The 23,512-nt window shown below is 40.5% G+C and overlaps 1 protein-coding gene across 1 annotated transcript in view; it reads left to right on the top strand.

The window, feature by feature from the left end:
* KIF15 (kinesin family member 15) overlaps window positions 1-23,512 on the top strand; it is a 2,415,358-nt gene that overhangs the window by 516,934 nt on the left and 1,874,912 nt on the right. The window contains exons 7-8 of the mRNA XM_044065522.1: window positions 388-567; window positions 4,840-5,049. Of these exons, the coding sequence (XP_043921457.1) occupies window positions 388-567; window positions 4,840-5,049 (390 nt within the window). The remainder of the gene's footprint in view (window positions 1-387; window positions 568-4,839; window positions 5,050-23,512) is intronic.

Consider the following 23,512-nt stretch of genomic DNA (forward strand, 5'->3'; position numbering starts at 1 on the left):
GTTATTGGGTTAATTCATCTGAAGTGTCTAAGAGATAGCACCTTTGCGGCCCTCTTGTGTATTCTCGAGTCAGGTTTTTGCTGATCGGGCTCATTTGTTGGGTTGCAAACTCAATCTGAGGGAAGGAAGGAGGTGCAATGGTATTATGAGTAAGGGGAGGAGCTTGGTGCTTGGATCTGATGCTGGTGAAACTGCTGTCTTGGATCCAGTCTGGCTCCGTAACCCACAGGTTGATGACCAATGAAGTGTAACTACTCAGATGGAAAGTTATGGTAAGTACATAACTTCTTTTTTTGGCTTGATTGTGTAAAAATATATCTTGTATCCCATTGACAGGACTGTGCCATAGCCATGAGACGCAAGCTAACGTTTTCTTTCTGTTATCAGGGTGGCCAAGAAAAGAATTTTCTCTGTAAGTGCTCCTTTATTGAGATCTACAATGAACAAATTTTTGACCTCCTGGATTCTGCCTCACCTGGGCTGCTTCTGAGGGAAAAGCTCACAAAAGGTGTCTTTGTGGTGGGAGCTAATGAGCCTGTGATAAATTCAGCTGCTGAAGCCTACCAGGTAATTGTGAAAAGCTTTTTTTAATTTAATGACCAGTTAGGTGCACAAATCAGTGAAATTTAATTTTTCTGGCTTCATTTCTAGTAGTCTTACACATGTAGGAGGGAGTATTTAATCTCCAAATAATTAGTAGACATTCGGAATTCGCTAACTAAATATTTCATCAACTTTAAGCATCAGTGGAGTGGTAGGGATAAATTTTGAATAACTGGAAATGCAAAGAAATGTTGCATGACCACCTCACTCACTCATGCCACTGCCCATTAATGTGCCAGTTTTTTTTTTAACACTACCTAAAAGCTTTCTTTGTAATATTCCTTATACTTCTAATTGTATGTGCAAACATTAGAGGAGTGCTTTCCTGATCAGAAAGATCTGCTGATCTAGCATTGGAGATGTTTGTGTTGAACAATTACTTTTTATCCTTTGTTCCAATCATAATATGCCATTTTTCTTGGAAGCTTCTGCACCATGGGATCATGCACACACTGCATAAGCATGCACAGCACCTGGAGCTGACCTTTTTTTTCTGCTACTACTGTAACATGTGATCTTGAATAATGATGAAAGCTTATGCATTCGTTATCTAGAAACAAATACATATTGTCCTTGTGGCTGTCATTGTTAGCCAATACCCACACTGACAGTTGCCTTTGATTGACCACAATTTGCCAGCAGTTCATCTCTACCACCTAAAAACATTTCAAGGGCGTAACTCTGATTTCCTTATTGAGTTTCTTATGTAGGAATTATTGGGATGGGCTTCTGTGCAATCCTAACTGTCTGTTACAGTACTGCTGGAAGGACTAAATCTTCAAAGATATGTCAGCTTGAGCCTGCTTGTAGGAAACTCTGTTGCAAAATTGGCCTTTTTCGTCCTGCAGTTGCTGAGGTTGGCCTGGACTCTCACTAAATGAAGTACAGATCACTCCTCTACATCTGTAGATTACTGGGTCCCAGAGGGTGCAGGCATATCCTCAGATTCCACCACGAATGGGTGCATTCTGTGGTTTGCATGCTGCCCATCTTCCAAGTGATTGGCTGTAGCTGGTGCTGACTGACCACATACTAGGAAATGTTTATGGAGCCAACTGCTATGACTCAGGGTATGCAAGGCAGAGGTCTCTTCTCTACAGGTGCCCCTCTGCTCTGTTCTCATTAGGACTTGTTAGCTTAGGTTAGCAAGCGACACCACATTATCTGCTAGGTCTCAATGCTCAGAGTCCAGGCATCAAAGAGAAGTGCTTGGTGGATGGTGGATTTGCTGGTGCACGAATGCACCTCAGGGCGTATGGCCTCATGCCTGCATGTTAGGCCTGTTGTCGCATACCTGCTGCATTTGGAAGGTGGGCTCCCAAGAGCAAATTTCTTCTTGCATGACACAGCATGTGATGGCCGCACACACTGAGTGTGCTTGTTTGTAAATGTAGTAAGGGAACTGACTGCCATGTGGGCACCTCTAAATACTTAGAACTGAGACCATTATGTCAGAGATAGACCAGGGCTAAGAGTCCTCCTCAGCAGACCCCAATGACATCTTTGAGAGCTTGTGGCTCATGAGAGAATCCTTAGGGCAAGTCTCTGGTCATCTCCCCTGAAAAACTGCCTAAAAGTTTTTTACGTAGGAAGAACCCTGTGTCATCCTTCACATGTAGTCACTGAGCAAAGGTACCATCCCCTGTAGCCAAAAAACACCCATGCTTTCTCTTTTTGCCCCAAAGAGAACTGATGAGCTCTGTAAACGAATGTAGTCAGTTCCTTACCTAGTGCTGGACAACTCCTTTGTGACTTTTTCAGTCTATCACAGGTTCCAAAGACAACACATTTTTTACTGGGTCTAGGACTCTTGCACGAATGCACTTTTTACCGAATCGCGAATGGGCGGGCATACTTGCACGAAAATGCTTTTCACCGAAGCAGCATTTTCAAGTAAGTATGCTGGGGTCGTACTACGGTGCGGATAAGGGAAAGTTCCCTTTTCCCCACTGTAGTGTGATCTCTGAGTGAGAATATTAAAGTGGGGGTGGGGGGTGCCCCCTGCATAAAAGTAGATTTCCTGTTTTTTTTTTTTTTTGCACACTTTAGCGAAAGCGCTTTTTCGGTGAAAGCACTTTCGTTAAAGTGTGGTTGGTGATAGTGGATTCAGTCTGTTGAACTTTCGTTCAACAGTCCTAGATCCGTTTTTACTACCTTGCTGCCAACTGAGTGTAAAGCTTTGAAACAAGAGTAATAAGACCATGGTTTTCTTTTGCCATATTTACTTAATATCCTCGACTACTGTTACCTGTCCAAGTTCCACTTCTTGTTGAATAAGGCCTTTGAAAAGGTTGCTTGTTGTCTTTGCGTGTGGAGTCAAGGAGGATCAAAAACATTGTCTACAGCTTTTTGCAGTCTATAAGAGTGAACACTTTGAGAGAATTCTCTTAAGGCTTGTTTTTCATCCTGCTGGCTACTTTCCTAGTCAGATTTAGGTACAGTAGGGTTTGGGAATTTGCCCTTAACCTGCTGTTGTGTGATCTCAAAGTTGGTGTATATAATTAACAGGAATTGCAGAGGGAGCTGCCTCCTGCAAAATATTTTTTTTCCTTCTAGCTTTTTAGATTAGAATCTAGAAAGATCACTCCTCTTGTATGTAATCTTGCTGAGAGTTCACTTAATGATGAGACAATCATCCCATAGAATTTATAATTGTAATGGTTCAGGTATCTGCCTTTCAGGTTGGCATTACTTGTTATTTCTCATGTATGGGGGCTTCTAATCATTATGGATACTGTACCTTAAGTGGGAATTGCCTCATGGATGACATTTATGATCCCCTTGCAGATGATCTTCCATTTCCTTCTTGTGAGCAGACCAACCTCAAAAAATGAAGAAGTTTCTTCACTGCCCAATTAATGAACTCTAAAGCTTGCCATCTCCAGTGGTTTAATGCTACCACAGAGCCTTCCCTTCAGAGAAGTAATGATTATTGGGATCTAAATTTTATACCAGAAAAACTAACTCTGCCACTGTTTGAATGTGTATCTAGAGCTGACTGTGTAAGTTACTGGCCTGGAAAACCTTGTTTTAATGGCTGTTACCCCTGGCGGAAGGGTCTCTGAATTACTTCTTATTGTAACAATCCTCTTGTATAGTTATTCATAAGTGCAAAGTATGTCTAGATACTAATCCTGAATGTATGAGAAATGTAGCAGTAGATTTAAATATAAACACATCAATCTACAGATTTTTTTTCTTTCACTTCTCTAATACAGTAGAATACAAGCTGTATTATAGTTATGTTCATAGCTAGCTTAGTTTTATCTAAGTCAAACTAAAGAAAATTGAAAGGATGAATATTTATGCTCCATATAGAATTGGCAAAAAGTGTTGATAGTGCTTTAGTCCAGGTGGGAATTGTCCTGCACCATATACAGCAAACCTCTGACAGGCAGCTTGAATGCTGTTCTACAAAGACAGTATTTTCTTCCTTAACCTTTACAAGGAATCCTTTAATAATTGTGCAAGTGCAGCATGGATTTCACTGCACAGTTTTGTAAATCACTGGAAGTTAGACATGATCGCCAGATCCAGGTCGATGTTTCCAGTTTGCATTCTCTGTAATATTCTGTTATACATTTACACAAGAGTAGCAGCGGAGAACTATGTCCGGGCATTGAAGTAGATGGACTTGGATCATGCAAAATAAGAAAATGATGTACTTTAAATCTTCATGATCCATGTCCATCCATGTCAACATACTCATCTTTCCCTTTGATTTATGTTTGCCCCCACAGAGATATCTAGCCTATTTTACTTGAGACCTGTATGGTAGAAGCATGGATGAGCTGTTTAATAAAAAATGTAGGAAATGCAAACTTGGTCTGAAGAGAGCGTGAGAAGTGGGTTGCATAATTAGAGTGAGGAGAGGAGTATGAGCTTGGAATAGCTCACTAAATGGTGAGATGACTGCTGTCTGACAATGAAGTGGATGGACATGGATCATGAAGATCTAAAATAAATGCATACGTTTCATTTTTGGTTTCTGTAAAAATGTGATTAATGTAAATATTAAAGACTCCATACTTTGTATAGCAAATAACACTGATGTGCTGGAGCAGCCACTTTTTTTCTTGTGGTACATGCTTTAGAAGTGAAAACTTGACTAAACCTGTACTTTGATTTCAAATAAATGAAGGCATTATTGTTTTTTCAATATTGTAATTGTTGGAGGCAGTTCTGTTGCAGTGAGTCAGTCATACTCCTTTGTCGTCATATTTTTGTATTAATTAGGTGCTGTCAGTTGGTTGGCGTAACCGTCGTGTTGCATCAACATCAATGAATAGAGAGTCTTCCAGATCTCATGCTGTTTTTACAGTCACAATTGAGTCCGTGGATTCTAATGGTGGCATTGTTAACCATCGGTCCTCACAACTAAACCTGGTGGATTTAGCAGGATCTGAGAGACAGAAAGATACTCATACAGAAGGAGTCAGACTAAAGGTAAGGATATATTTAAAATGGGGGCAAACCTAGATCTTTCTGTGTTGGTCCTCATTGTATATTATAAGTTCCTGAAAGGTCTTCATCAGACATCAGAAGTTAATATCTTGTTGGGGAAAGTGAATAGCCAGTGGGTGCTGCTTTTAGCATGCAGATGGCAATACTAGCACTGTATGGTAGAACTGAATAGTCATCCTTTGCTGCATTTCTCATTCATCATTGTTGCCTGAAAAGTGTGTCCTTTTTGCTGCTACAACATATCATTTTCCCTTGTGATATCATACATATTTTTTTTTATAACAAAGCTAATTTTGATTTTCTTTGTTGTTCTTACAGATGGACATGTTTACTGTTTTGTTTAGACTATGAATGAGGAGTGCGGTGCCAGGGTATAGAAAAAGTGATTCTTATTTCAGACTGTGGGCAGGCACCTTTATAAACTATATTTTAGTTCTGTTTATTTTGCAGGATGTGTGTTTCCTTTGACCTGAGAATGTGTGGCTTTTTCTCTGTAAATGCAAAAGGGATGAAAAGAAATTTATGAAACTTGGATTTGTAGGGAAGAATAACTTCTCACTTTGGGAATGGGAAAACCAAAGATTAAAAAATGCAGTTACAATGTACTTCAAAGGAAAGTTGTCCAGGGTTAACAGCACAGTTTAATGTGCAAGCAATTGTTAGATGTACAGTATGTGAATTATCTAAATAAAGAAAAAAAACTGCTTTCTTTGTCTTTTATTTATTTTTGCTTTGTAGATTTTGATGGAATATCTTTGACGTTTTCTGTTTGAATTCTGCTTTGCATAATTTTACTAAAATAGCTTAGGTTCAGTATTTCTTCAGTAACCAGCAGCTAGGGTGTTTGTCTAGCGTAGTCAGAGTTTTTTCTTTAAATATTCTATCTTGTAAAACTGGCTTATTTTTATGAAAGTCAAATATGCAAAGGTACGGCTCCAGAATAAACAGTTGTAAAAAATCCAAGGCAGCAATAATATAAATCCAAATACTCAAAGGGACTTGATGTTAGCTCAGCTTTATTCACACAAGCGCTTTCACAAATAGCTTTGTCAGGTGTATGAGACATTCTGATTAAAACACCTATTTATACAAACATTCAGATCATGTGACAAGAAATGAGACAAGAATTTAAAGTAAAACTTAAAATCTTATAAAAAATACAAACAATATTACAAATATATAGAAATATAATCCACAAAAAATATATATACATGAAACTCATTTCTTTCGTAAAAGCCTTTTTTGGAGAATTGGTTTAATGGGAACATGGTCATTAAGACCATGCCCATAATCGGCCCTTAACCTGACAATCCAATTGGCTTCAAGTTCTTCTGTTCTATGTCTGATATTCCCCTGTCTCACATTCTCAAAGGTCCTAGCTAACACTAAAAACTTAAAAACATGCTGCTCATCTGTATTACACACATGTTTAGCTAGTGCATTGACTAAATTCTTTTTCTTTATATTATATAGGTGCTCTCTGATTCTTTCTTTTAAAGTGCGGTCAGTTTTACCTACATACTATTTATTACATAGGACACAAACCGCAATGTATACCACATGCATGGTATTACAAGTAGCACTAGTTGTAATCTGGAAAAGTTCACCTGTATCTGGATGTTTAAAAACAGAATCTGTGGAGACATAGCAACAATAGTTGCAGTCACCACATGGCTTAGTACCTCCACCAGTAGTTACATGTTTCTGAAGAGAATTATTATATAACCTAGACTTAAAGCGGCTTTCTATTTTTAAAAGAAAACTGGGGTTTAGAGCCTACCAATGCCTTTATACTATCTTCGGTCATCAGGATACCCCAATGTTTGTTAATAACATCAGTATACAGGCTGACGTCCCTAGTATAATGCAGGGACATTCTAAGCTTATTATTAACAGATCTTTTTGTTCTGTTAGATTGTTCTGAAAACAACCATAGCTAAACCTTATTTTTCAGAACAATCTAATAGAACAAAAAGATCTGTTAATAATAAGCTTAGAATGTCCCTGCACTGGAGAGATTGCTGGGGGAACTGTTCCATTTTGGTGTCTGTGAAGTGCCTGTATGGACATGGACTAACTGCTGAAAGGGTTGTTGGTGGAAATGTTGCATTCTGATGCTTGTGTTTACTTGGTCAAAATACCAAGGGGATTGCTTAGAGGAATGTTTCATTTTGATATTGTATATTGTGCATCTACTGTGTGCGCATGTGTGTTGGGGGAGGATTAAATGTTTGCCTGGTGTTGCAAATTGTTTTCAGTTCCACTTGTGTTATTTCTACATCTAAGGTGCATACTAGCATTCCCTGCCATGGACTTCTGGCAGTAAGCAACATTCTGTGGGCATGCACAATAAAAGAAAATGAAGTCTCAGAGATGCTGTGCGAAGTCAGCATTACCTGGCTGACCCACTTCACTTTACCTAAACAAAGATAATAAATGCTTTTGTTTAGGCAATAAAAAAATTAAATGAAAAAATCTTTCCTGTAGTGTGTGGAAAGCTTACTGTACCAGAGTTCCCCCACGCTACACCACTGCAGCATTTGTCCCTCCCTGTACCATAAGCAATTGCCTTATCTTTGTTGAAGTTGTGTGAATTCGATACCATCTTATCCTTGTTAAATTTTTAGTATTGTGGTAAACCTGTTCCATATGTTTGCTTTAACTTCCACCAAAGTTTTGTTAAATAAATCACTAGGATTTTTCACTCTCCCTCTTCCTTAACATTTCAAGTAATTTTGTGGGTCTCCCCATCAAAAATTATCTGATATGATCTGATGCAGTCTAACACATTGCCCCTTAAACCTATTTTCTGACAATTCTGTGTTTGTTTTGAAATAAAGTTTTTTTTAATTTGTCTAAAAACAAGTCAATAGCACTGAGTATTTTTATTGATAGAGGAAACTTGATAAAATTACTCATGATAAAATAAATCAAGCATTGAGGTATCATAGTCAAAAGAATTCATTACAACTCCACACGCTATTGTTTCATGAATCTACAGTCACTGTTGTGACTGATGTCATATAACAGGTCTTTTGTTTTTTCACTTAAATTGCAAAACCATTTGCTTTTTCAAAAAAAAAAATCATGAAGATCTGTTTTACACACTTCCATTTTCAAATAATATATTAGGGATTAAAGGTAGGATATCTATAAGTTTGTGTTGCAAATTCCTTCTTTAAATGGTTGAAATTTCAAGTTGCATGTAAAAAGTTTCATCTCGGGTGTCCAGCAAACTAACTGTGGCAGGTGGTAAAAAAGTAAATACTTTCTTACAGAACTTAATCTTTGTCTCATCGGTGTCCAAATTGCTGCAATTAAAAAATTGTAAAATCCTGGAAAACTCTTGAAGCAGTATCTTTATGGACGCAAGTAATTTTTCATTTCATAATCTAGACTGTGCTCCAAACAGTCTGATGTTTCCAGTTCATTGAAAAGTTTGACTCTGTCTTCCCTAGCTAAGTTGGAGGTGTTCCTCATTTGCTAGTAGCGATAACAGGTCTTAGTATCCGACTTATTTTAAAGTTCTGCTGCTCCAGCATCATCACATCATGGTGTTTTCCACTGGTTTGCCAGTCTAAAAAGTGTCAGTTTTGTTGAACAATGCCACAATTCTGTTGATGTATTTCCATGGTGTCTGTACATTTTCTTCAAACATTTTGGATGATTAGTCCAGGATGAATAATCTTTAACATGTTTTGCTAATTTTTTCTTATGTGTTGATATAGTCTTTAAATTTTTCAAGGTTGTCAAATATTGTATGTTAGTTGCTTAAATCCCGATAAAATATCTTTAAATTGTAAATGGAGTAAATTTCCTCTTTTAAGTTGTCAGTTTGAATTCTGTTCTGTTTTATTAGACTTCCAAGAAATTCTAGCCCATACAAGTTGAGAATTCTCAAATTTTTGCATCATTCTTGGGGGAAAAAAAGCTTCCGTTCAGTACTAGAGTCTTTAATACATTTGCGATGTGCATGGAGAGCTCGAAAATGTCTCTGCATATCCCTCAGGGTTTTGTATGCCAAGCCATTTACACTCCGATGGACTACCACTGTGATGAAATCATACTTTAAGATAGTCATACTCCCTTAGGGGAGTGAGTTTCCCACAGCAATCAACTCCAGCAGTGCCAAGCCTACAGGTTCAGTGATAAACAAGATTCGTGAGCACAGATTTGAAGTCACTTAAAGTGGAGAGAAGTAGCATTCTTAAGGGAACTGTACAGTCAGCTGGCTTCTTTTCAGGGGAGACCCGAGGTGAAATTCATACTAACTAGAGGAAGTTTGGCCAGTACACCTGGAAGATTCCCCTTACACTTTGGAGGACTCTCTGTGAGATAGTTACCAGGTGACACAAGAGGGCTGTTATCGGTGATGGCCTGAATTTAAGATGGAGACTGTGAATGGAGATGAGCTGGAGTAGGAGAAAACAAACTGTAATTCTAAAGGAAAAAAATGCTTTGGATGGGAATATTGTATCAGGGGATTTAGGTAACCTTGTTTTACAAAAAATGATGGAAGAAGCAGAACTAGAAAAATCAGAAGCCATGTAGTAGATTGTGTTAATGGACAAGGATATTTGTTAATGAGGAGATGACAGAAAAAAGGATGCTGTAAATGATGGTATGAATATAGAAGGGTCATGTCTGGCCAGTGGAGTAACTGGTTTTAGGGACTTGCCCTGTTTGGGCAGCAGGAAGATTGAGCAGAGAGCAGAAAACAGAGACTGACAGCAGTGATTCCAGAGTCAAAACTTGTAAAGTATCAGGTTCCAGTGAAAGACCACAGAAAGAAAAGAATATGCAGGTGCAGAGGAGACAGGCTTCAGCTTGAGGAAAGGCCTGTTGTGAGATTAAAGCAAAGTATAAACAGCAAATAGATACTGTGTTTTAGATAATGTTATGCCCTTAGTATTCAGTTTGTATGATATTAGGGCAATATCACATATAGTAACTGAACCTTCCTGAGAAATAAGTTTTGAGACATTTTCATTAGCAGAAAAATGTTAATGAATGTGAAAGGAGAATCATCGTATCTCCTTGGAAGGATTGTGTTTATCAAAATTTAACTGCACGGTTAAAAAGAAAATTGTTACAATTTAGAATGACTGAGATAGAAGAAAATGAATTATTATGTTTTTTCTAAGCTTATGTCAGTTAGGATGGGCATGATATTAAAAGAATTGTGTATAACAAAAAAAGTATAGACTGGGGGTGGGAATGAATCACATTTAATCCAGAATTGTTCAAAAAGGTGTGGGGAGTTTGGATAATAAAACCGTAAACCATACTGCAGGAAATGTGGAAATGAGGGGCATTTTGATTTGAATGTGTACTAATTAATGCAGAAAGACAAAGTGGGTAGAAAGGAGGGGGAAGAACAAGTTTTTATGCAAGTATGGGTGGAAGAGAGTGATGAAGGGATGAGGAGAAACTACAGGACAAAATAACAGAAAAAGATGCTCTAGATCAGAAATGAAAAAATGTGGAGATGGAAAACTGGTTTGAGATGTCAGAAATAGAGGAAGAATAGGAGGGAGGTATGAGCTCTGAGTCAGAAAAAAAAGTGGAAGGGTCTATTGGGAGAAGGGTTAGGAGCAGAAGTATGCTGAAAGATGAATTGAAAAAATGTAGAAAAGTGGAAAAGGTTAATATAAGCATAGCATCATAGAATGTGAATGGCATGAAAAGTGATAAAATGATGGTGTCTGGTTGAGAAAAAAGTGATACAGAGGTAATTTGTTTACTTGATGTAATGTGTATATAAAAAGAAAAGGGTGGACTTTTGAGATGATGTGGGAAACTGGTGTGGACTATAGGGAGTGTTACATGTTCACATATTGCAGTATTACTAAAAATGAGATTAAAATATTAGATATAATTGTGGTGGTAGTGGCAGAAATGGTTTATGTGTGATGTAAGAAAGGGGAAGAAGGTGTTTAGAATAGTTGTGTGTGTGTATGTACAAATGTAAATGAAAGAAAATCTTTGAGGAAATGCAAAATCGTGATAGTAAATATGCTTACTATGGTAGAGGTAGAAACTAATTTTAGAGTTTAAGAAAGGAGGAGGAGAAAAATGAGAGGGGTTGTAAAAAAATGGTAGGTTAAGAACCGATAAAGGGAGAGAATATTCTTAAGAGGGGGTTACTTAAAACCGATTGGCTATATTTTGTTTACAGATGACATGAAATAAAAGATGGAGTTAGAAAAGCAAAGTTTTCAGATCATAGGGCTGTATGGGCAGTAATAGTACAGAAAAATATAAGAAGGAAAAAGATTAAGACTGACAGGACAAATTGATTACAGGAATGGAATGCCTTAAAGAAAGGAGGCATCTGTCGGATCATATGACAGTAAAGAAGTTTTATAGTGGTTTGACCCAAAGTGATGGATGTAGTCTGAAGAAAAATTAAAAAAAAAAAAAAAAGAGAGGAAGAGAAGGTGGAAAAGGTGATGCATAATCAAAAATAAATTTGTGAAAGAATAGTGGGGGGGGGGGCAGCCTTGAAGAAAATGAAATATAATAAAAAAAATGTAAGGAACTGTATTTAAGCAAAAGTATTTGAAAGGCAGAAAAGACAAACTTTTCCCATTCTTGGACAAGAAATTGAGATATGAGAGAAGAATAAATGAAATGAAGGGGCATGTGGAAGGTGAAGATGAAGAAAAGAGGTAGAAGAAATGGAAAAAAGAACTGAGAGGAAAGAGAGGATGCTAGGAATGAAGGTAAAGACGAATGTGCACCGGGTCCAGATTAAAGTATAGTTTTTATAAAGAAATTTCAGATAATGAAAATGTTTTTTTTTCCTGCATATATTGAAGCAATGAATGGAGACGGTATAAAAAAAGAAAAATATATTTATGAAGTTTATTTAAAAAAGAATGATGGATTTCAGGAAAACTAGATGAAGGGGGATGCACAGGGTTAAAGGGGAAAGAGTAAATGAAATGCTAATGCTGGTTAAAGTGGTTGAGTACAAGAAGGAAAGGTAACAGTATGTAATGTGATTAAGGCATTTAATAGTTTTGATTGTGGAAAGCATGGAAAATCAGGATAGTGGGAACATTTTATGAAAATTCTTGTCTGTGATGGTGAATGAATGGGTCGAAAAAAAGATAAGACAAGGAAGAGGGGCTATAGCAGGTTTGTCCATTGAGCATGTGGCTATTTGTGATGGTAATAACATTACATAAATATGTAGATCAAGGTTAGAAGATGGTAGATGGGGTTGTTAAGGAGAGGATAAATTACTTAATGTTAACCTATGCAGGTAATTCGTTTTTAGTACCTGAGAACAAACATTGGATGATAAAGAATTTATGGAACAGAACAAATTTTGGGGTACTGTAGGATTATAGTTAAATAAAAAATTAAGGGGTTTGGAGATGTAAGAATGGCATGTTTTTTTTTTTTTTTTTTTTTTTTAAAGAAGTGAGATTGATGTCTAGGGGTTGAGAGAAAGTATTAAAAGAACAATAAAGGAAGGCGCTAAGAAATACAAAAGTTGGCAGATTGATGGAGGGTGTTTCAGTTCCCTCTGAAGAGGAAGAGTACATATGTTAAACACATTTTAGGAAAGTTGGCATATTTAAATGGTGTGTACGTTTCCAATCTGTATGGAAACTGAATTGCTGAGTATCTTTTTTTTTTTGGCAATAAGACTTAGTCTAGTCAAAAGAGGGACAGTTTATAATGTAAAAGAGAAGGGGCACTTTAGTTTAATAAATCCAGTTGTTATGGTCAGCAAATGTGTGTTGTCTGTTAAAAATTATCTGAAAAAAAGCCAACACTACAAAAATTATTTGAAAAATATAAAGATTTGTGGAACAGTGGGAGCAAAGAATGAAAAAGTTTTGGGAGAGAAGGAATATGAACGTGAAATGAAAACATGGAAAATTGGTATAAATGAAGCAGAGATGGAAAGAATGGTATAAAAATGAAAACAAACCATTATATTGATCCTTAGCAACAAAAATGGGGGATAAAGACAAGAAAGCAATAAGGAGAAGGTAGGAAAATTTAGAATCTTTTTTGAAGCCAGTGATTTTCTGTGGTGTTTATTGGACAACAACCAGTAAAGCATAACATGATATATAAAATTATAGAAAAAAATGTGTAATTATAATACTAAAGAGATATCATAATATTGCTTTTGGATTGTAAGGAAAAATGAAGCTTTTTGAACATTATTCAAAGATATGATAGGAAAGTAAAAACATTGATATGGACATGGTGCTACACGGGAAATATAAAGTTGGGAGTGAAAAATAAAAAAATTAAAATTGGATAAAATTCATTGTGATTTGCTATTTATAGAAAAGGTGTGAAGAACTGCTGTATAATAAAATAAAAGATTTGATAGTAATGTGATATAAAGAAGGGATTATGGTGGAAATGGGGGAATGAAATGGGTTTTACATGCATTTAGGAAAATAAATATGCAAAGTGCAAAGTGTTTAAGCTATATAAAGTGTAAATATAATGAATGATTAAGTGTTAAAGCAACTCCTACTTTTTTCACGAAGTGCAGTGGAATGTTGCAGCCATATGAGCAGCTGCCATCTCAAGCAGATAGGGCTTTGGTATAATGTTTTGTCTGAAGTACATAACTGTCAGTTTCCTAGAGCTCTAAGACCTGGGAGATTTTAAAATCTGCATTTGGGCTGCTACTACTGATTCATGGAAGTTGGTTGCAAAACCACATCTCTGTATGTGTTATTGAAGAAAGCTACAGTATTGCTTTCCTTTGCAAGCTGTCAGGACTAATTTCAGACCCAGACTCTACTCATGGCAAGGCAACCTCAGCCCTCACATAAAGGTGTAGCATCTGCAATGGGAGGGCACCTTCCAAGTCCAGAGGGGCACCTTTGCAAAAAAGTCAGCCCTGCAGGACTGCAACCAGGGTGGTTGTGGGTTACCTTGGCAGGCCTTCATTCCCCAGAATATGGGGACAGACTTGTAACTACTCATCAGAATGAGGCTCATCCCTGATTAAAAGGTAGTGCAATTTTTTTCTAGTCCTTTTCATTAGCTACTTGCAACTTGTCATTCCAGATGAAGCACACAGGCACTCCAAGCTTTGGCTGCCACAGCCAACATCTGGAAAAGCCTTGGAAACTGATGAACCTCAAAAGGTAACGTCCACCAGGGGAGTTGGCCCACCACACAAACCAGCAGGAGCTGCAGTGCAATGAAAACCTCCTGAAGTAAGAGTGTAAAAGAATCCCTGGAAGAAATCCCCCCTCGCATAATGCAAAAACAGTGAAAAGTGGACGACCGAAATGTGGTGGATGGAGTGTTAAGTCCATAAACCAGCAACAGCACCTCTTTTGTTTCAACTAAGAGGGACTGAAAAGGAACCCCTTCCTTCTGAAAATGCAGCAACCTTCATCTCCTTGAGGGGTGGTAGAGTCTTGGTCTTCCCCGAAGCAGTTTGGGTGGATCAGAATATGGCAGGGAGTAGAACGGAGAAATAGAATTGAAAAATGAGGAGTGACTGAAAGTATACCCCCAACTCTTCTAAACGCAAAAGGATTACAAGCTTAATTTGCTAAATTCAGAGACCCATCCTCCAATACCAGTATAGAGTTGAAGTCTAATCTGCTGTAGGCAGGAATACATCTCCTTCAGAGGTGTTGGTTGGAAGAGAGGGGGGGGGCTAGCATAATACTAGCACTTATAACAATGATGGGACTAAAATGAGAGGAAATCCCTCAGCAAGGAGGGGGCTGGCAGCTTAAGGTGAGTGTCCAACAAAGCTTAAAAGTCTTGGCCAAAAACACTTTCCTTGAGGGTGCTTTCCTGAATACAGTAGCTGATAAAATTCCTACAAGAAAGATGTGCTCAGCTGGGCCTTTCTGCACAGGAACACACCAGACCTTCGTGCTTCACCACTGGATTCACACAGGTCCAACATCCAGAGGGCTACCTGGACACTGTCTTTCAAACAGAAAACTACTTGGGAGCCAGCCCAAACAGCCATGGATATAGAATGAAAGATATGCTCAAGATAATCCAGTACTAGTTGCTTTCAATTACTGATTCCACTAGGAAGGACTGGAATATGCTTAGTCACTGGAGTGAGGTGGACTACAATTTCTGGGGCTATTAGTAGCTTACTGAGGCTACATAAGGTTTTGCTTTGGGGTTTTTGGGCAATAAATTGTCCCAGTCAGTCAGTGGCTTATACTGCACTAGTTTTCTTTGGAGCTGTATTGGCAGCATGTACATGTGTGCAGGCTTCCAAGATAACCTTTCTAAATGCTTTTTCGGATGGAAGGAGGCCAGAAAAATCTGACTGACATTTATGCAGAGTGGTGCCTAAGGGAATGAAAGAGAATGGAGTCCAAAATATCAAGACCTCAATAATCCAAGTGAAAGGTGTTCCACAGGGAATAAAAAGTAGAGGGCTCTAAAGCCTATGACCAGAGCCTTACCACTGGCACTGGCACTGTCCTGGGGACCCCTCCCAAAAATATGAGTAATGGACATAGTCAGGGAGCTCTCTGTTTTCAGCAATGATAGCCTAGTGATTGATTGTACCCAGGCTGACATGAGCATGTAGATGTTCTTCGTCTTCCATTGCTGCAGTCCTTACTTGGCACTGGTATCCGCCCAGCAGTGTCGCAATACCACCAGAGGCGCTTCTCGTCAGGGGCGATTAGACCGACGCCAGTACGCCAGGGTACTTCATCGCATGACCGGGGCGCCATATCCCTCAGTTTTTTGCCGCTGTCCCCGATGAGCAAGTTTTTGCGAGTGCAGGTTGGCGTTTGAAATGACCGACAGAAGAGTTGAGTGGCCCGCTGGGGAACATTTTGTTTTTCTTGCCTCAGCATTTAACCGATGTCAGAAAAGTGAATAACTGTATTTCCTTGTTTAGCTGAGCCACGACGCGTTGTTGTTTGCCGCCTTGTGCTAGTTTTAACAAACGCACTATTAAGAGGAGGTTAGACTGTGCCAGATTAGTGTTTGGGAAGCGCCAATTATAAAAATGCCGCCGGATGGCTCCCCGCCCGCTTCGGCCCAGCGCAGGACAAAACACAAGAGCCCTAGGTTGATGAACGGCAGTCCCAGGCGTCGGTTTTTTTAGATGGCTCAGTGGGAAACTTGCTCCTACCAGGCAGAGGCAGGCCAGGCCAGGGGAGGGGAGGGGCTTCTCTTATTCTTCCCTTCCTCTCTCTCCCAAAGTAGTTAGAGCCCTGTTGTTGCCAACTTCTTTTTTAGGGGACAGGCCAACAGCTTCAGTAGGGGGCTTCTCTAGCCTTTCGGGTTCTGTGCCTAAGAAACATATGCTTAAAATGAGTTTGACAGTTTTGAACAGGGTTCAGGGGCTTCTGAATCTTCTATGAAGATTTGCAGGAGTATCCCCTATTATTCTGATTCTGATGTGGATGATGCACTCCTCCCGGCTTCTCCCTCTGAGGATTTTCATTTCTGATTCAGGAAGAGGCTTAGGGAATTCTTGTTTCTGTGGTTAAGAATCCTGTCCCACTGACACAAAGAGGCAAGGGCATTAGATAGGTGGGGGTAAAAAGTACTACTTTTCCACTCTAGCCATGAGGGGCGTAAATTTGTCAGTTTCACATGCTGAAATATCAAAATTATCTCCTTTACAATTGAAATCTAAAGGTGGATGTTTGAGTGAAGGTATTGATTGTAAAGACTTGCTGGATTTAGTTTATGTCTCTGACAGTGGGCAAGCATTCTTTTGCAATGTGGTTTGATGCTTGTGCAGGCCTCCCTCGGGGTGGCTGCCACTAATCAAAATGGGGCTGAGCATGTTAAGACAAGGATTTTGGATGCCTTTACAGTCTGATGTGTTTTAACATACCCTTAGTTTTTGAGTCAGTAGGGATGTAAAGTGACAGTATGTGCTTGCATACACAGACACATATACAGGCGCACACGCACGCAGACACACGTGCACACGCACGCAGACACACACACGCCCGCAGACACACGCACACACGCCCGCAGACACACGCACACACGCCCTCAGACACACGCCCGCAGACACACGTACACACGCCCGCAGACACACGCACACACGCCCGCAGACACACGCACGCAGACACACGCACACACGCACGCACACACGCACGCAGACACACACATGCAGACACACACACACACGCACGCACACACACACACGCACACAGACACACACATGAGGAGAGAGAGTGAGTGATTGCAAGGAGAGGTTTATTGTGATGACATCATACTGAAATCATTGGGTGCAAGTATTGCATTCACAGCTTATTCCATCTAGAGCTGGATGCTTGATCTCTCCCATCTGGGTCCTGAACCCTGTAATGTGCTCATCCAGCATCTCTTCCTCAACAAGGCCCAGGACTGCTGGGCCATTTTTTAAGGGGGCTCCTTGTAAGAGTCACCAGCCCTATGTAACTCTGAGCAGTTGTTTCTGTGGTCAGACCAGGCAGAGTAAAGGCTAAGATGACTGATAGGTGGTGAGAGTACCGTGGGATGCACTTGGAAGGAGTCTGGTTATTAGTCATTGTAAAGGATATTACTTTAAAGTTATTTAATCATCCGAGAAATAGACAAGGTGCTAGAGCATGGATGTTCTTCATCCCACATTGCTGCAGTCCTAACACTTGGGTAGTCCGCTGTCCCAGTCGGCCCGAATACCAAAGTATAAGGCTGACGTCGGTCAGGGCGCATTAGTCTGACGTCAGGGTACAAATGCGCATGACCGACGTCATATCCTTAGTCTTTTTTGCCGCATGGTCCGATGCAGAAGCAGTTTTGCGAGTGCAGGTTGGCGTTCTGAAATTTTCTGAAGTCGGAGTTTCAGACCGAATCAAAGTTGGCTAAGTACCCCGTTGGGGAATATTTTGTTTTTTTCTTGCCTCAGTATTTAACCGGATGTCAGAAAAAGTGAATAATTGTATTTCTTGTGGGAAGCAGATACCTCATAGGGATTACCATACCTTGTGTATACCTTGCTTAGGGCCTGAGCACGACGTTGTTGGATGTCGCTCTTGTGCTAGATTTAACAAACGCACTATTAAGAGAAGGCTAGACTGTGCCAGGTTAGTTTTGGGAAGCGTTGTAATTATAAAATGCCGCCGGATGCTCCGGCGCTTCCAAAAAGCGCAAGGACAAAGCAGCAAAGCCTAGGTTGGAAGAACCGTCTGTCCCGGACATCGGTTCTTTAGAGGGCTCGGTGGAGCCGGAGGTTCTGCCAGAAGTCTCTTTGCAGTCTCAGGGAGAGACTTTACTGTTACAGGATGTTTCCTCTCAGGAGGTAGGCCAGGCTGAGGGGGCTTCTCAGGTAGCTGTTCTCCCCTCCCTTCCTAAGGTGGTTAGGCCCTCCCCTTCTGTTTCCAAGGCTTCTTCGAGAGGTAGGCCAGGTTTTACTTCAGTGGGGGTTTCTCCTAGTTCTTCAGGGTCTCTGCCTAAGAAACATATGCTTAAAATGGCAGAAGATTTGATTACTATGATTAGAGGTTCTATGCCCCCTCCTGATAAGAGGCCTAGGGTGGAACCTGAGCTTGAGAGTTTTGAGCAGTGTTCGGAGGCTTCTGAGTCTTCGGCTGACGACTTGCAGGAGTATCCTCCTTATTCTGTTTCTGATGTAGATGATTCTACTCCTTCGGCTTCTCCTCCTGAGGATTTTTCTTTTTCAGAGACTCTTCATTCCATGAGGGAGCATTTTAAATGGGAAGGTCAAGATTTTTCTGATTCCAGGAAAAGGCTAAGGAATTTGTTTTACCCCAGCACAGGCCTTTGGCTATACCTCCTGTTCTGGATGTGGTGGAAGATGTTTTTGCAGAGGCTTCCCTGAACCCTGATTCTTTGCCTCCTGCCCCAGTTAAACCGGATAGGTATTATAGGGTGCCTGAAGCTCATAAGTATCTTTTAAGAGTCCTAGGGCAGACCCAGAAACCGTTCTCAGGGGCCTAAAGGTGTTAAGGCTTCTGTTGTTAAAAATCCTGTTCCTCCTGATAAAGAGGCAAGGGCGTTTGATAGATGGGGAAAGAAGGTGTATACTTCTTCCACTTTAGCCATGAGGGCTTTGAATTGCCAGTTCCACATGTTAAAATACCAAAATTATCTCCTTTCACAATTGAAGTCTAAGGTGGATGCTCTGGCGGAAGGTATTGAGTGTAAAGAGTTGCAGGATTTAGTTCATGTTTCTGAACAGGTGGGTAAGCATTCTTTGCAATGTGGTTTTGATGCTGTACAGGCCTCTTCGAGGGTGGCTGCCACTGGTTCTGTTCTTCGCAGGCACGCCTGGTTGAGGGATCAGAATTTGGCTGAGCATGTTAAGACAAGGATTTTAGATGCTCCGTTACAATCTGATGTGTTGTTTGGTTCGCCTGTGGAAGCAGTTTTAAAGAAAATGGAGGACAAGGCTAAGTCTATGCAGACTGTTAAAGATTTTTTGCAGGTTCAGCCTCAAGTTTAGTAGAAATTGGCCTACTAAGGGGTGGACATATCCTTCTTATGATTCCCAGTCTAGGGGTAGGTCTAGGCGTGGCAGGGGCAGAGCTCAAGGTTCTTTTAGGCCTAGAACAGGGAGTTCACCTGCTCAGTCTTCTGGTGAGGGCAGGGGTCAGTCCTTTCGTAAACAGACCCAATGACCTGCCTTTTCAGCTGCCAGAGCCTTCTCGTCTGGCAGCACCTTTGGGAGGAAGGCTGGCACTTTTCAAAGAAAATTGGAGTTTAATTACCCAAGACAGATGGGTATTGGATATCATTCACCACGGTTACAGGTTTTATTTCCATACCTTGCCTCCTTTCAAAGGCATGCCAGACATTCCTCCTCTACAAAGAAAAGAGGCTCACAAGCAAATTTCTCTGTTACTCCAAATAGGGGCCATTCAGCCGGTTCCTGTGCCAGAAAGGGGCCTAGGATTTTATTCTCGCCTGTTCCTAGTACCAAAGAAGGGGAACACGTGGAGACCAATTTTGGATTTGTCTATCCTCAACACTTATCTGGACATTCCCAAGTTCAAGATGTTGACGTTGCAACAGCTTTTACCTCTGCTGGGAAAAGATCATTGGATGGTAACTTTAGATCTCAAGGAGGCTTACCTTCATGTGCCTATCAGACTAAGTTGCAGGAAGTATCTGCGTTTTCGAGCTGGGAATTCTCATTATCAGTTCTCTGCATTGCCCTTTGACTTATCTACTGCGCCCAGAGTATTCACAAAAGTTCTGGCTCCAGTGATAGCTTACTTCAGGATAAAAGGCATACAAATCTATCCTTACTTGGACGACTGCCTGATTCTGGCTCAAGAAAAGGAAGACCTTTTTCAACATTTGGAATATGTGATAGCAGTGCTAAGATGCCTGGGGTATTCTGTGAACGAAATAAAGTCCAGTCTAGTACCCTCTCAAGACATGTGCTTTCTGGGTGTGAGACTGAATACAGCAGCCCAGATGGCCTTTTAACCCCGGACAAACAAAAGAATCTGTCTCTTTACTTCCATCAACTATCTCTTCAGTCCGGGCTGACTGCAAGGACAGTCCTTCAAGCCTTAGGGTTCATGGCATCTTGTATTCTGGTGCTTCCCAATGCCAAACTGCATATGAGGAAGCTGCAATGGTATCTCAAAAATGTATGGACACAGCACTGCCAGGATTTGGACACTGTCATTCAAATAATACCTTGCATTCAAAGGGAATTTTTGTGGTGGGCTCAGGAATGTCACCTAAACAAGGAACTCTCTGTGACCCGGCCAGAGGCGAGTCAAATTCTTACGACAGATGCCTCAGACATAGCTTGGGGAGCTCATCTGAATGGAAAGTGGATACAAGACAAGTGGCCTGCCAGACTACAGCATCTACATATCAACATGAAGGAGATGTTAGCAGTCCAGTTTGCATTAATGGCTTTCAAGGAGTTACTTCTTCCAGGGCAGGTGTTGATTCTAACAGACAACACAACTGTCATGTGATACATCAACAAACAAGGGGGAACTCATTCTTATCCTCTATGCAGGCAAGCAATGATTTTGTGGGAGACTGCGCTCAGCTTGCAACTAAATCTTCAGGCAAGGTTTCTGCCGAGCACAGAACTCCTTAGCAGATGTGTTAAGCAGGCAAATCATGGATCCCCACGAGTGGAAACTGGATCTTCATGTATTTGAAAATTGACAGTGTCATGGGGAACTCCAGACATAGATCTGTTCGCTTCTCCACTAAACCACCAGCTGCCAAAGTTTTGCAAAAGGTTTCATCACACAGCTTGGAAAGTGGATGCTCTTTCTTTCAGTTGGAAAAATCTTCATGTGTATGCCTTTCCACCTCTGCCTCTCCTCCCAAAGGTACTCCTAAAGGTCAGACAAGACAAGCCAAGGATGATTTTAATAGCTCCAGATTGGCCTCGCAACACTGGTACCCATTACTGAGGAGTCTGGTAAGGAAGCCTCCATGGCCTTTACCTTTGATTCCACACCTATTGTCTCAGAGGGACGGTCATCTACTCAATGTCAAGCTTCACTCTCTTCATCTAACAGCCTGGCATATTCTGTTTTGAAACACAGCAGGTCTCAGCTTCCTCAACAAGTTTTGAATGTGATTATGGAAGCCAGAAGACCTAGTACAAGGAAAGTGTACGCAGAAAAATGGAAGAGATTTTTATTTTGGAGTGCAGCAAAGGATTTGGAGGTTTCTGAGCCTAATTTGAGTGTGGCTCTTCAGTATCTTACTGAGTTATTGGACAAAGGTTTGTCTTTCTCTTCCATTAAGATTCATGCTGCAGCGATTTCAGCTCACTATGATTGTGACCCACCATTGTTTTCTCATCCTTTGTTCAAGCAATTTCTTAGAGGGGCAAAGAATATAAGACCCCCACGTAGAGCTCCTACTCCTGCTTGGGACCTCAATTTTGTGTTGGAGAAACTTACTTTACAACCTTTTGAGCCTGTGGCTACTGCTGAATTGAAATACTTGTCATGGAAGACTGCTTTTTTGTTGGCCATTACTTCTGCAAGAAGGGTTTCTGAATTGCAGGCCCTTATGGCGGTTGAGCCTTTTTTGATTTTCCATAAGGATAGGGTATCATTACGTACTAATCCTTCCTTTATGCCTAAGGTGGTCTCTAGTGTGGCTTTAAACCAAACTATTCATTTGCCCACTTTTTATTCAGATCCCCAAAATAAGGGGGAAAAGATTTTGCACACTTTAGATGTCCACAGGCAGTTGCGTTATTATTTAAGCAGGACTAAGGATTTTAGGCAGTCTCAGCAGTTGTTTGTTTCTTTTGCTTTGAGTTCTCAGGGCAAGCCTGTGTCTAAACAAACTATTTCTAAGTGGATTGGGTTTTGCATTGCATTTTGTTATTCCCATCATGGCAAGGAGATTCCAGCTGGGATTAGGCCTCATTCCACTAGGGCTACTGCCACTTCAACAGCATTTCTAAGGGGTGGCAACTAAGGATATTTTGGAGGCAGCTACTTGGAGTTCAGTGCATACTTTCTCTAAGCATTACCACCTTCCTCTCTACTCTAAATCTAGGGCTGGTTTTGCCACGGCTATTTTGCAGGGCATGTTGACAGCTCCAGCTTCTTTATGATTTGCCAGCCTCCCTTACCTCTGCTTTGGGATTCTACCCAAGTGTTAGGACTGCAGCAATGTGGGATGAAGAACATAGTACAGTTTTGTACCTACCATAAATGTAGATGTTCAAGATCCACATTGCTGCAGTCCAATTTACCCTCCCTCCTTCCCTCTTGTTTAGGGGTGGTTGTGTGGGTGGGTTGTACTTTTGTAAATTGTATATATTGTATATATATTTGGTACAGGAGTGTTTGGTGTTTTTGGTTTTGGCCTTATCTTTTAGGGTCTTCTGACATCTGGGGCAAGAAAAGACTGAGGATATGACGTCGGTCATGCGCATTTGTACCCTGACGTCCTGACGTCAGACTAATGCGCCCTGACCGACGTCAGCCTTATACTTTGGTATTCGGGCCGACTGGGACAGCGGACTACCCAAGTGTTAGGACTGCAGCAATATGGATCTTCGAACATCTACATTTATGGTAGGTACAAAACTGTACTTTTCTTCCACAGGCTTAAGCAGTTTTATGATACACTGGCCATTGCACTTGGTACATGCCGTGTTGCATTTATGCCCATCATCTTGCAGGACAGCTGGGCACATTCCCCTCCCTTTGTTCTTTTTCACACACTGCTTAGGCAGCAGCCCTCTCTTGGTGTCACAGAACAAATTTCTCTACTGATCAGAACCGAAGAAGATAGAACGCAGCAGCTTCTTCAGTTTATTACTGCATCATATTTTTCCATTCTAACTTATTTGGTTAATAGCAGCACAGGTGAATTATGCTAGCAAAGATTTTGCTTTATTTTTGAAGGGTGGTTTATAAACTGTCTTGAAGTATGTTGCTAAGAAAAACATAAGTTTATTTTGTAGATCTTTTTATACATTGTAGAATTAGAAGACGAGTTAGAA

This window comes from Protopterus annectens, chromosome 3.part0 (genome assembly GCF_019279795.1).
Source record: "Protopterus annectens isolate FY-2018-M chromosome 3.part0, PAN1.0, whole genome shotgun sequence".
Classification (NCBI taxonomy): Eukaryota; Metazoa; Chordata; order Ceratodontiformes; family Protopteridae; genus Protopterus; species Protopterus annectens.